Source organism: Bos grunniens, chromosome 11 (assembly GCF_055505025.1).
Source record: "Bos grunniens cultivar Pamir isolate PY7600 chromosome 11, Bosgru_T2T1.0, whole genome shotgun sequence".
NCBI classification, from domain to species: Eukaryota; Metazoa; Chordata; class Mammalia; order Artiodactyla; family Bovidae; genus Bos; species Bos grunniens.
Window position 1 is genome coordinate 7544207 of NC_141175.1, and position 12909 is coordinate 7557115.

A 12909-nucleotide genomic window follows, 5' to 3' on the forward strand; every position below is an offset into this window, starting at 1 on the left:
CCAGGTGGGGTGAGCCTTCCCATCCTTCCCTCTGTGCAAAATAAACGGAAAGGACACAGAAGGTGTTTAATAAAGACTGAAAAGGAAAGACACCTCCACTGCGGGGAGGCCTGGATTTGGGCATGGGCCCTCTTGAGAGCAGCAGCTCCGTGGTGCTGTTAAGAGTCACCGCCCCATAGCTGGTATTCGAGATGCCAGCCAAGGGGCTGCGCCTCCGCTACAGACACCCAGGGCACCTCTCCCTCCTGACCCACCAGACCCACCTCCTCTCGGCGACGAGAAAGCAGGAGGAGAGGAGGCAGGCTGGCAGGTCTGGCAGAGAGCCTGCCCACTGCAGGCCCCGGATGAGACGGCTAAGAGGCTTCTTGTCCTGAACAAGGGCGGGTGAGTCCCCCCTCCCCGGGGCCTTCATGGAGTGATGGGGAAAGCCACCCCCACTTCAGCCCCGCACAGGGGCACAGGCAGTGAGGCAGCACATCTGGGCACCACCACTGAGACCAGGCCTCAGGGGCCCATTACTCATCAACTTCCTGGAGGCTCTGGCTACATCCTTCTGCCAGCTGCGAGCCCAGCTCCTCAGGATTTAAAGGTGATGCTGCCAACTCCGGCACCAACACAAGGACACCCCCTGCCCTGATCCTCACCACACTGGCCACCCCACACACCTGTGCCCACACCTTTCCATGCTCCCCTCTACCCCACAAAACATGTCCCCTTTACCTCCCGCTCCTGCCTGCTCCCCACTCTACTTCCAAGCCATCCCCTTGCCCCCAAATTCCTCTCTTTAACCAGACTTAATACGCCAAGTCCACTGTCCTTCCAACTCTCAAGGCAGGACCCTCAGCCCTTCTTTCTTGCCAAGTTCTGCTTGCCCCCATTCAGGATGGCCCTGTGAACTGGAAACGGATACTAACAGACCTCACGAAATCCTCACAATCACCCTGGAGGTCAGGCAACATTGAGAGCAAAATTCATCTCCGCCTCCATCACTAAAAGAGGGAAGGCTGAGGCTCAGAGAGGGGAAGCAACTGGCTGGGGGTTGCACAGCTACAGAACAGCTGAGCCAGGATTCAAACCCAGGACTGCCTAACCCAAAGTCAGTGCTCTGAACTGTCAGCTCTACCAGCTGCCAAACAGCTTGGAGTGGGGATGATGACCTTCAGGTCCTCAGACCCAAATGCCCAACCCCAAGGGTGGCTTCCCCTGGCCTTCCTCACAAGCAACTCTTCTGAGTCATTCTCCACACAGCACTTTTTTCTGCTCAATTTCAGTTCCTTAAGTTTAGGTTAACATCCTTGCACGACCTGAAGCCTGGTACTGCACTCTGTCCAAGGGGCCATAAGAGTCCGTTAATTGGGGTTATGGCTGCTCCATGCTGGCAGTCCCTGGGGGCTGACAGGCTAGAGGCAGTGACTGGCCCAGGTCACTGAGAAGCTGCAAACCCTGGAGTAAGTAAAAGCAGAAACTCAGACCAGGACCCCTAAAACCACGAAGCAGGAGAGGATTAGAGAGGTTCATGCTGAAGTCACACGACCAGCGGATGGCAGAGCAGGGGCTCTGGTGGGGAAAGGCTCCTGTCCAGGCTCACACAGCAAGCTGGCAGAACTGGTCCTTGAACCCAGGGCCTACAGTTCAGTCCACTGCTTTGTCATGTCACCGACCAAACCACAAACCAGAACACCAATTTAAATCTGCAAGTCAATTCTCTCTCGATCCTGATTCCCTCCCCTTGCTCTACTTTTTTTTACCCATAGCATCACCTTCTAACACCTTTACATAGTTATCAGGTTATCTGAACATAAAGTCCATGAGTTCAGGGGGTCTTTAGTCTCTTTTGCTCCCTGACGTATTTCAAGCACCCAAAGCAGTGCCCTGTATACTGAAAGCTCAGTAAATATTTGCTGAATAAGTAAGTCTGTCCCACACTCAATGAATACTTACTATGGCCAGGCTGTGAGCTGCAATCATTTTGCTGGATTGCAAAATGATTTTCCTAAATCGACCTAGACATTAATGCTCACTGAGACAAGCCCACATTTCACCTGGTTCCAGGAGCTAGTGCGCGAACCCAAACTCAAGCCAAACCTGGACACTTTCTTCAAGAACCAAACCTTCAAACCAAATGAAAAACATGGCATTTCTCTGAACTGAAGAGAACTCAGATTTCCCACAGGCTCCCTCCGGGAAGCAGTTTCAACCCACCCCCTAAAAGGCCCAGCCAAGTTCAGAGGATCTGCAGCCCCTCAGCCCAGCCACAGGCCACCAGATTCACCCCTGCCACTTCTGCAGCATCACTTCTGCTAAACTCAACTCAGTCAGACCGAGGTTATCAGTGGGCACGCTGGTCTTGCCCAGCAGGGACAGTACATCTGTACCAGATGGTCCTTCCTGGGATATCAGCAGAAATGTCCTTGGCCTTGCAGCCCTCTCCTTAGTGCTGTCCAGTACCCACTGGTGGGAGGGATCCTGGGAGGGCAACATTGGAGCCAACTCTGACAGCATGAGAGCTGCAGGCGTCCACTCCCTGGGTTCCTGCGGCAGTTCCCAAGGAGCGTCTCCTGCAGCCATCACAGACGAGGGGCCCAGTGACCCCCATGTGCATCTGGGTTTGGTTGAACCAGACTGCAGAGGGTTAGACCTGGACACTTTTAAACTATGGCTTTTCATCAAAACCACAAGGCTGTTCCAACAAGTCCCGAGTCTACTATCTGTCTCAGTACACGGAAGACGACGGCAACCTCAGAGGAGACTGTTCCAGAGAACAGTAAGGCATTCCAGAAATGCTGCCCGACTTCCGGATGGTCTTCACGAGGAGGGAACCTGCAGAAAACCAACTCTACTGTGCCAGGTACTGAGCGCAAGGTGCCGCGAGGGAGGCCTGTAACTGATTTCTACTCCCCCTTCCAGCTGTGTTCCCTGAGGTACACACTGCCTCTCTGAGCCCTGGTGTCTTCCTCGGCAAAATGAGAAACAATAATTGAATCTACTTCCTAGGACTATTGGATGAGTTTAATGAAATAATGCTGAGTCCAGTGCCTGCCACATTAAGCGCTTAATAAGAGGTAGTTCTTGCTAAGGAAAGGACAGACAGCATATTGAAAAAAGGAAAACTAATAAGGGCTTGCTAGATGTCCCATAAGCCATTATTTATGCCTTTAGTTATATCCTAAGCGTCGGTTGATTCCTGTTTTTCAAATAAACTTAATCCTCAGAGCATCCTCGGGTAGAAGGGGCGGAGGCCAGAGCGACAGTCCTCGTGACAAAGGACGAAAACAAGGCCCCCGAAGGTCCCGGGAAGCGGCCAGCAAGCACCCTCTGCCCTCAAACCCTCCCGAGTGGGTTCAAAACACCAGACACGACTCTCCTCCGGGAGAAGTGGCTGGAAGCGATCGTTAGCTGGGGAGTCGGGGCTGGGGCTTTAATTCATCACGGCTAAGAAGTGGTTATCTTTTGTCCCTACAGGAAAAAAAAAGTGCACGTCAGGGCCCAGACCGGAGGAAAGAAGTCAGCGGTCCGAGACGCCACAAGCGTGCTTTCAACCCTGGGGCAGGCCCAGGCAGAAATGAAAGAGACGGCGCCCCCTGTTCCGGAGCCTAGGGGCCCGAAGTGGGGCGCCCGGGGCCCGAGAAGATACCCTGGGCGCCGGCCGGAGGAGGGGTCAGGGCAGTGGCGGCCGAGGGGGGTCCCGGGCTCCGCTCACCTGGCCACGGCGTTATGCGCACCAGGCAGGGCCAGGTTCCCGCCGGCCCGGAGCCGGACTGGGGCGCCCCTGCTCGGAGAGACCCGGCCCCCTGAAACAGCCGGCGGCGGCCCGGAACTCACCTGCAGTCGCAACCGCGCCGCCACCGCCGCCTGTCAGTCAAGCGCGCCCTCCGAGCCGCGGGCGCAGGGTCTTGAGGCCCGGCCAGCCGCGCCCCGCCTCCTCCCCCCTGGGCTGCCCAATCGGGAGAGGCCGACGCCACGGACGGGGGCGTGGTCAGATGGGCGTGTGGACTGGGGGCGGGACCGGAGCTGGGGGCGGGGCCGGGCTTGGCCGGCGCTCTGACCTCACAGCCGCGCGCCGGAAGTATCCCAGTTCTCGGCACAGAGGCTTGGCGGCTCTGGACAGCAGTGCCGGTGCGACTATGCGGGTCACCGGGAAGACTTTCCGCCGGCGCCGCGCCGACTCGGAGTCGGAGGAAGACGAGCAGGACTCAGAGGAGGTTCGGTGCGTTTGGGGCGGGATCCTACGGGGCAGGAAGAGAGAGGCAACCTAAGGGGACTCACGACCAGCCGGGTACCTCGTTGACACCATTGCTGTGAGCGGTGTCGTTACCCCTCTGCGAACGAAGAAAACGAGGCTCCTAGGGATGAGACCGCCGCCCCAAGGTCTCATGGTTGGGAGGGGTGCCCCTGGGATGCGAAGTGGATCTGACTCCTGGTGTGTTGAGACACAGTCACTCTCTGGACCACTGCGGGCGGCTAGACGGCCAGTCATTGGTGTCCGTCGAAGCTGCCTTTTGACTCTTTGAGTTCCGTGAAGGGTGTCTCAGCCTGTGCGTTGCCTTTTTATTTATTTTTTCTCTTCTAAGATTAAAACTGGAAGAGACCCGAGAGGTGCAGAACTTGAGGAAGAGGCCCAACGGGGTGAGGTGGGTACCGCTTGGGAGTAGAGGACCCAGAACAGGAGGGGATGACAAGAGACACCACCTCCCCCGACTCCTCTCACCCCGCCCGGGTCGTTGTCACAAATATATTCTCAGACATAGACAGCCCCTTTTCTTGACAAACTTTACACTTTGTACTTCCTGGAGAGGGATTCAAGCGTTGTTGTTTGCAAATGTTCAACCAGGACATGCCCTGAGCCTTGTGGTCTTGAAGTCTGCTCCAGAGCTACCATGGGCTTCCCTGATAGCTCAGTTGGTAAAGAATCCGCCTGCAATGCAGGAGACCCTGGTTAGATTCTTGGGTCTGGAAGATCTGCTGGAGAAGGGATAGGCTACCCACTCCAGTATTCTTGGGCTTCCCTTGTGGCTCAGCTGGTTAAGAATCCGCTTGCAATACGGGCAACTTGGGTTCGATTCCTGGGTTGGGAAGATTCCCCTGGAGAAGGGAAAGGCTACCCACTCCAGTATTCTGGCCTGCAGAATTACATGGACTGTGTATTCCATGGGATCGCAAAGACTCGGACACAACTGAGCAAGTTTCACTTCTTCCAGAGTTACAGGTCATTGCTTGTGTTTTTTGGTTTGTTTTTGTTTTAATTCCAATACTTTGGCCACCTGATATGAAGAACTGACTCACTGGAAAAGACCCTGATACTGGGAAAGATTGAAGGCAGGAGGAGAAGGGGACGACAGAGGATGAGATGGTTGGATGGCATCACCAACACGATGGACATGAGTTTGAGTAGGCTCTGGGAGTTGGTGATGGACAGGGAGGCCTGGCGTGCTGCAGTCCGTGGGTTCGCAAAGAGTCGGACGTGACTGAGCGGCTGACCTGAGCTGATGGCTGCACTGGGTCTTTGTTTCTATGCAGGGGCTTTCTCTGGTTGCAGTGCTTGGACTTCTCATTGTAGTGGCTTTTCTTGTTTCAAAAGATGGGCTCTAGGGTGCCCAGACTTCAGGACTCATGGCATGTGGGCTCCGTTGTGACTCACAAGCTTAGTTGCCCCTCAGCTTGCAGAATCTTCCCCCGCCAGGGATCAAACCCATGTCCCCTGCATTGGCAGGTGGATCCTTAACTACTGGACCACCAGGGAAGTCCAGACTAGTGTCTTTATTACACTTCAATTAATTGTGAAATGCACACTGATTGTTAAGGGTTTGGGAAATTTAGAAAGGTATAATCAAGAAAATAAATAGTACCTATAATTCTCCCATAAAGAGGTAACCAATATTGACATTTAATGTTCTTCCCTGCCTGTTTTCTCTCTCTCTTTTGTAAAGACTGTGAGCAGCCTTATTTTTATTCTATGCTTCAGTAGTCTCCTCTTATCCACAGGGGCTATGTTCCAAGACCCCCAGTGGATGCCTGAAGCTTGAATAGTATCTAATCTTATGCAGACTATTTTTCCCCACACTGATAGGTGGGTCGTGTATACAGTGTGGACCCTCGGGACAAAAGGGTGGTTCACTTCCTCTGTTGGACCAGGCAAGAGGGCAGAGATTCGTCACACTGTTCATAATAGCTGATAGATAATGTAAAACTTACGAATTTTTTTATTACTGGAATTTTCTATTTAATATTTTTGGACCATAGGTAACTGACACTGTGAAAAGTAAAACCACAGCTAAGGGGGGGGTAACTACTGTATTTTCAATTCATGATATTGTGGGTATTCATCCACATTGTGGGTAATCGCCCCCCCCAAAAAAAAAACCTTTTTGATAGCTGCATAATATTCCACCAGATATACATACCATAATTTAACTTGCCCCCTCTGTTTTGGGATCTGTAGGTCATTGTGCCAAATTTCAACCACCAAATAAGGCTGCAATAGTATTTTCCTACACTTGTCTTTAGCTTCATTTTCTGTGAGGGCAAAATCTTAGAAATGAGGTTTCTAAGCCAAGATAATGCCAAATGACTTTGTAGGAAAGTGTACCACTTAGGTGAACACTACCCCCATCTCTAGCATCTAGAGCGTCTCTCTCGCTTTCTTATTGTTTCATAACATTTATTTTATTTATTTGGCTGCACCAGGTCTTAGTTGTGGCACATGGGATCTTCAGTCTTCGCTGAAGCATGCAAACTCTTAGTTGCTGCATGTGGGATAATTCCCCGACCAGGGCCCCTGCATTGAAAGTGCAGAGTCTTAGCCACTGGACCACAGGAGAAGTCCCTAGAGTGTCTCTTGATCCCTGTTATTCTTGTAGGCTTTCCATCTGACTTTGGTGTCCACTCCTCAAATCTTAACCCCGCACTAATGTTGCAGACTTCCTAAATGTCTCTTCAGACTTCCTAAATGTTTCTCCTGATCTTTGAACTGTGCCATTTCTCTCTCTCTCTCCTCTGCTTTTTGGTTATTCTCAGTGCTGTTGCCCTGCTGGTGGGAGAGAAAGTACAAGAAGAGACCACTCTAGTGGTGAGTTGTGGAACCCTCCCTGGGCAGTGGGAAGATGTGACTGCTCTTCAGTGGGTGATTGAGTTTTCTTTAAGAACAAAACATTCCACTGCGAGTTACATAGATGTTGCTTCTCCGCTGTTTGCTTTCTGCAGGATGATCCCTTTCAGATGAAGACAGGCGGGATGGTGGACATGAAGAAACTAAAGGAAAGGGGCAAAGATAAGTACGTGCAAAACAGGCTCAGATACAAACTCACCTGCACCACCTGCCAGCCAGGGAGCTGGGGCCTGCTGCAGCTTGTATACGGCTTGAAGTGCCCTTTGTGCTCTGTAAAGAGTATGTTGTTTAAAAGCAAAGAAAACAGAAACTCTTCAAACGTTAACTTAGTGTAATGTAGGTAGGCACCTCTTGTAAGGGTGCATTATATATTGTCTTTCAAACCCACGTGGAAGTTATTTTTCTTTTTTAAGAAAAACATAGAAAACACAATTACCAAAATAATACAAGCAACGCAAAAGTGAAAAATAAATATATCTACTCTTTCCCCCTGAAGTATCTCCAGAGGCCATCAGTGTGCTTGCGTATATTCCTGGAGTTCCTTTTGGTTACGTGTTATATATGTATCTTATTTTTTCCAACTATGGACAGGATGTTGTACATTTCATTGCATACTTGTTTTATTCATGTAGCATCATATTCAGCCTCATTTATATGTGACTCTAAGGCTCTCCTTCACTGTTCTCTTTTTTGTAGGATCAGCGAAGAGGAAGACCTCCATCTGGGGACATCATTTTCTGCAGAAACCAACCGAAGGGACGAGGATGCCGACATGTAGGTGTCAGTCTTTTCAGCGCTGAGCGATTGGAGGTGGGCTCCAGCCAGATAGTGTCTGACATTTAGTCACAGATGACATTTCTAATCTTATCCAAAAACAGCAAATTTGACCCCTCTTGTGTCCCTGGTCCCCCTTACCCCACCACCTCAGGCTTGAGAACTTTGAAAACCTCAAGATTTCTTTAAGAACGTGGTTCTTAGAATTTTTAAATTCCTTGGCTGGTAATATTCCCATCCCACCCCTTAAAGAAAATTGTAGGGAGAAACATTGGACTTGCCCATTTTTCATTTTGCCACCAAGGCTGTTAAATAAAAACTGCCATCAAAGAAACTTCCACATAATGTGGTGGGACAGGATCTCATTGTATAGACTAGTGCTTTAAATTGAAAACTTTTAGCTTGATTTAAAAACTGAAAAGTTATTTTTCTCACTTCTCCATGGAATGATGACAACTTCATCATCACCCATCATGGCTCTGGGCCAGGGTTGGAGCTGTCCTGCCCCTCCCTGAGGCCTGCGGGTATCTCATTTCAGGATGAAGTACATTGAGACAGAACTGAAGAAGCGGAAAGGGATCGTGGAACATGAGGAACAGAAAGTCAAGCCAAAGAATGCAGAGGATTGCCTTTATGAGCTGCCAGAAAACATCCGGGTTTCCTCGGCAAAGAAGACGGAGGAGATGCTGTCTAACCAGATGCTGAGCGGCATCCCCGAGGTGGACCTCGGCATCGAGTGAGTTTCAGACCCACAGTTGCGCCTCTCTCCTGCCCCTAGGCAGAAGGGCTAGCTCTCTGCTTTCCAGGTAACAGTTAAGGGGGCTGTTTCTTAACCTGTCTCCTTGGAAATCCACAGATACAAACTTACCCTCTCTGGCCTGCTGACATGGTTGCTGCCCAGAGTTTCTTTGGGTTGATCAGAGGAGTTAAAGACCCTAGGTACTGTCACCACCAAAAACAAAAGTATTTGTTTTATTTTATAAAGTAGAGGGATACTTTCTTTCTGTTTTTTCTTTTATATTTATTTATTAATTTGGCTGCTTCGGGTCTAAGTTGCAGCATTCTGGATCTTTTCATTGTGACATGCTGGCTTCTCGCTAGTTGTGGCGTACGGGCTTACCATGGCGTGTGGAATCTTAGTTTCCCAACCAGGGATCACACGCAAGTCCCCTGCATTGGAAGGTGGATTCTTAACCACTGGGCCACCGGGGAAGTTCTGAAAGTGTTTGTTTTTGTTTAGCCTTTGTTCACAGTCCTTCCAATAGGTGCTTGTAGTCTCCCGCTCGCTTCAGCAGGAGCAGTGATAAGGTTCACCCACCCCGTGATCCTCCTTTCATTTCAACTACAAAGCATCTGCTCTAAAAGGGGACTTTTGTGGAGGAAATACAGGGTCAGAATCTTCTTCGGGTGTGGTAGAAAGTTGGGAGACGTCTGAGTTCTCACCTCTTTGCTGGCCTCACTGGCTTTGAGCCTTAGGGAGTTCACCTGTTCACCTGACCTCTGGCTCAGTTTCCCCTCAATCAGAAGAGAGTAAGTCCTGCATCTCCCATGCTGTGAGAGTGCCATGATGTTCTGGTCGCAGGGGAGTTGGTGAACTGTAGAGAGCTGTGCCCTGAGAAAGATGACATCCTTATGCAGCTGAGCGAGGAGGGGTGCTTTGAGCCCCTCCAGTCAGTTCCATCTGAGGCCCGCAGTGGCAGAGCTCTAACTGTGGAGTGGCCCCTCTCTCCCCACAGTGCGAAAATAAAAAACATCATCTCCACGGAGGACGCCAAGGCCCGCCTGCTGGCTGAGCAGCAGAACAAGAAGAAGGACAGCGAGACCTCCTTCGTGCCCACCAACATGGCTGTCAACTACGTGCAGCACAACCGATGTGAGCGCCGCGTCTCCGGGGCGGCGGCTCCTCCCCGCACCCCTGGGCTCAGGTGCCTGGGCCCTGTTCTGTCTGACACACCCCCTGGTCTCTTTCGGTCCAGTTTACCACGAGGAGCTCAACGCTCCCATACGGAGAAACAAAGAGGAGCCCAAAGCCCGACCCTTGCGAGTGGGGGACACAGAGAAGCCGGAGCCTGAGCGTGAGTACAGCAGGGGCCTCAGGGCCGCTGGGGGCGGCTGTGGCCCAGGGTCGGTGGAGGCGGGGAGGGGTGGCGCTTGGGCTTTGGGGCCAAGGCATCTGGGTTCTAGTTCTTTCTCTGGACCATGGTTATGTGCCATCTCCTTTCCAAGCCTCAGTTTCCTCACCTTTAAAATGGGGTTGGTAATAAAATGTACCACTGGGGGTTGCTCTAAGGATTCAATGGGCTATCAAGTGTAACAGAGACTCAGAAAACTTGAATAAGCAAAAACAAAAGTTACTCATGATTTCACCACCCAAAGAAGGCCACAGTTAACATTTTTTATTTTTACAATTTACTTTATTGAAGCATAGTCTATTTACAGTGTTGCATTAATTTCCACTGTATGGCAAAGTGGCTCAGTTACACGTACATATGCACGTTCTTTTTCACAGTTTTTCTGTTACGGCTTATTGCAGGAAATTGAGTATAGTCCTCCATGCTGTACAATAGATCCTTTTTTTCCCTGAGCTATACAGTGGGTTCTTTTTATTTATTTATTTTCCAGTTGTAATATAATTGCTTTCCACTGCCGTGTTAGTTTCTGGTATACACAACATTGTTACGTAGTGTTAACCCTCAGTGTTCTCGGGGGGCTGGTTCCAGGACCTGCTGCCAACACCAGAATCTGTGGATGCTCAAGCTCAAGTTCCACAGTCAGCCCTCGGTACCCACAGCTGCCAACCAACAGTGATTGCAAATGCAGCACTACACTGCCTGGGATTGGCTGTTGAACCCTAGATACCAAGGGCCAGCTCTGTAACCTTCCCGACTTCTAAAAAAGCACACACATATATTGTATACATACTTAATAGGATATCACCGCTCTTCAGTGTCTGTCCTCTGCCTGTTTGTTCATGACAGTAAATTATATTTCCCTTTCAGTGGGCACGTCACGTTCTGCTGTACAGGTAGACATCCTTTAGTCTAACTGCTTTCCTCTGGCGAGACACTCAGGCTGTTTCCCATGTTTCCCTATGTAATGATGATCGTCCATCCAGCAGTGCCCTTCCCCACGTGCTCTTAGCACCAGGCAGTATCATCTTTTTCATCAACAATGGGACAATTCTTAGGAAATGCTACATTTGCTGAGACTTCTCTTGTTCCTCCTTCTTACTTCAGAAATTATTTCCTGTAACACTTTGGCCGAGTAGTCTTTGATTCCCAAAGAGTTTCCTGTTATTAATCTCTGTTAAACAGAAATTTTAGAGGCACCAGATTTGGGTTCAACGCTTAGCTTCCTGTCACTTTCTGAGTGACCTTGAGCAAGTCAGCTAACCTCTCTGAGGAGAGACGGTAACATGCACCTGCTGGGATTTCTGGGCAGGTGAAAGGAAGTCATGTCTAAAAGCTTGTGCCATGCCTGACCTAGTCAGACTCTCAATGCAGTTAAGAGTTTGCTGAATTAGTTATTATTCATTTGCTGAGTAACATCCGACTGTGACTCCAATGGACTGAAGAACATCAGGCTTCCCTGTCCTTTGCTATCTTCTGGAGTTTGTTCAAACTCATGTCCATTCAGTCAATGATGTTACCTAAAAATCTCATCCTCTGTCGCCTTCTCCTCCTGCCCTCTATCTTTCCCAACATCAGGGTCTTTTCCCGTGAGTCAGCTCTTTACATCAGGTGGCCAAAGTGTTGGAGCTTCAGCTTCAGCATCAATCCCTCCAATGAATATTCAGGATTGATTTCCTTTAGGATTGACTGGTTTGATCTCTCTGCAGTCCAAGGGACTCTGCTACTCACCTGGTCTAACACTAAAGTCAGTGTATTTCAGCTGGCACCTGACTCCACCGTGCTTGTTGCTCAGCAACACATATTCCCTGCGGCCCTCCTGTGTTCCTCTTGACCAGGGTGGGCATTGGGGCGCCTCTCGAGAGTGAGGCACAGGTGTGGTTGACCTAGCCTGTGCAGAGCTAACCTGTCAGTGGCTTCTAGCGTGGCAGACAGCTTTTCCTCTTTTCCTTCTCAGGGTCCCCTCCCAACCGCAAGCGTCCTGCTAATGAGAAGGCCACGGATGATTATCATTACGAGAAGTTCAAGAAGATGAACAGGCGGTACTGAGGGAGGCTAAATGGGGAGAGGTGCAGCGTGGGATATAAATAACTGTTGTCCACTCCCTTTATCCCCATGATAAAAGATTTCCTGGACAGAAGCCTGCTCATTGGCTAGCAGATGGCTCCCAAAACAGACTCTGTCAGTCCCACTGCTTACCTGTGGGATTTTCAGGCATTGAATTTGTAACCTTTTGAAACAATGTGTAGTTTTCCTATTTGGGGGCAAACTAGTCTTGTGAGCATTATTAAATCTTGTTTGTAAATATGTTGACTTTCTCTTAGTATTTGCCCCGGGTCAGGAGGAAATGGGTCTGTGTTTCAGGGTAAGATAATATCCTTTAGATTGGGCTTTTATTATAATACATGCTGTCATTGTCTCTTGCTTTCAAATATCTGGAGTGAGATTCAGAAATGCCTCCTTCACTGTTTACAATGGATCCAGCTGAAAGTAGAAAAATCTAGACGATCAAAGGAACACTAGTATTTTCTGACTTTTACAGTTATGTTTCTTTTCATTAAAGAAAGAAAAATAATTTTAAGCATTTAAATATTAAATATGAAGTGGACCTAGCCTTATTTGTTTTGTGTCTCCTTGCACCAGCAGTGACTCAGATCATATGTTCTGGGGTTGGGCAACTCGGAAGCACAGTTCCGTCACTGAGAGGGGTTCTTCTCGTTTGGGATAGGCACCAGCCTTTGAGTGACCAGGTTTGGTGCCACTTGTGGTGTCGCTTTTTGTGAGGCAGGTACACAGGTTGTGATGAGGAAAGAACAGGTTGGTTGACTCCTGGGCTGATTTAAATCAGGTATCGTGTGGTTAGTGACATTTGGCTTTGGAGTTGGATTTGAGTCCTGCTCA

General features: G+C 49.7%; 2 protein-coding genes across 6 annotated transcripts in view; one reads left to right on the forward strand and one right to left on the reverse strand.

The window, feature by feature from the left end:
* USP20 (ubiquitin specific peptidase 20) overlaps positions 1-3867 on the reverse strand; it is a 44606-nt gene extending 40739 nt beyond the window's left edge. For 2 of the 3 annotated variants that reach the window (XM_086324518.1, XM_086324520.1), the window contains exon 1: positions 3823-3867. The gene's annotated coding sequence lies outside the window, so the exon portion shown is untranslated. Of the gene's footprint in view, positions 1-3700 lie in introns of all 3 variants that reach the window. The other variant, XM_086324519.1, reaches the window with a different exon arrangement.
* Positions 3868-4068: 201 nt separating this feature from the next.
* C11H9orf78 (chromosome 11 C9orf78 homolog) lies at positions 4069-12620 on the forward strand. 3 transcript variants are annotated; one of them, XM_086324544.1, is made up of 9 exons: positions 4069-4207; positions 4572-4631; positions 7015-7066; positions 7201-7271; positions 7802-7879; positions 8418-8615; positions 9616-9752; positions 9856-9954; positions 11966-12620. In XM_086324544.1, the coding sequence occupies exons 1-9, from the start codon at positions 4125-4127 to the stop codon at positions 12055-12057; spliced, it is 870 nt and encodes a 289-aa protein (XP_086180670.1). In that variant the 5' UTR covers positions 4069-4124; the 3' UTR covers positions 12058-12620. The 3 variants fall into 3 exon arrangements, with proteins under 3 accessions (XP_086180670.1, XP_086180671.1, XP_086180672.1); XM_086324545.1 differs by lacking the exon at positions 4572-4631; XM_086324546.1 differs by lacking the exons at positions 4069-4207; positions 4572-4631 and adding an exon at positions 5278-5388.
* The last annotated feature ends 289 nt before the right edge of the window (positions 12621-12909 follow it).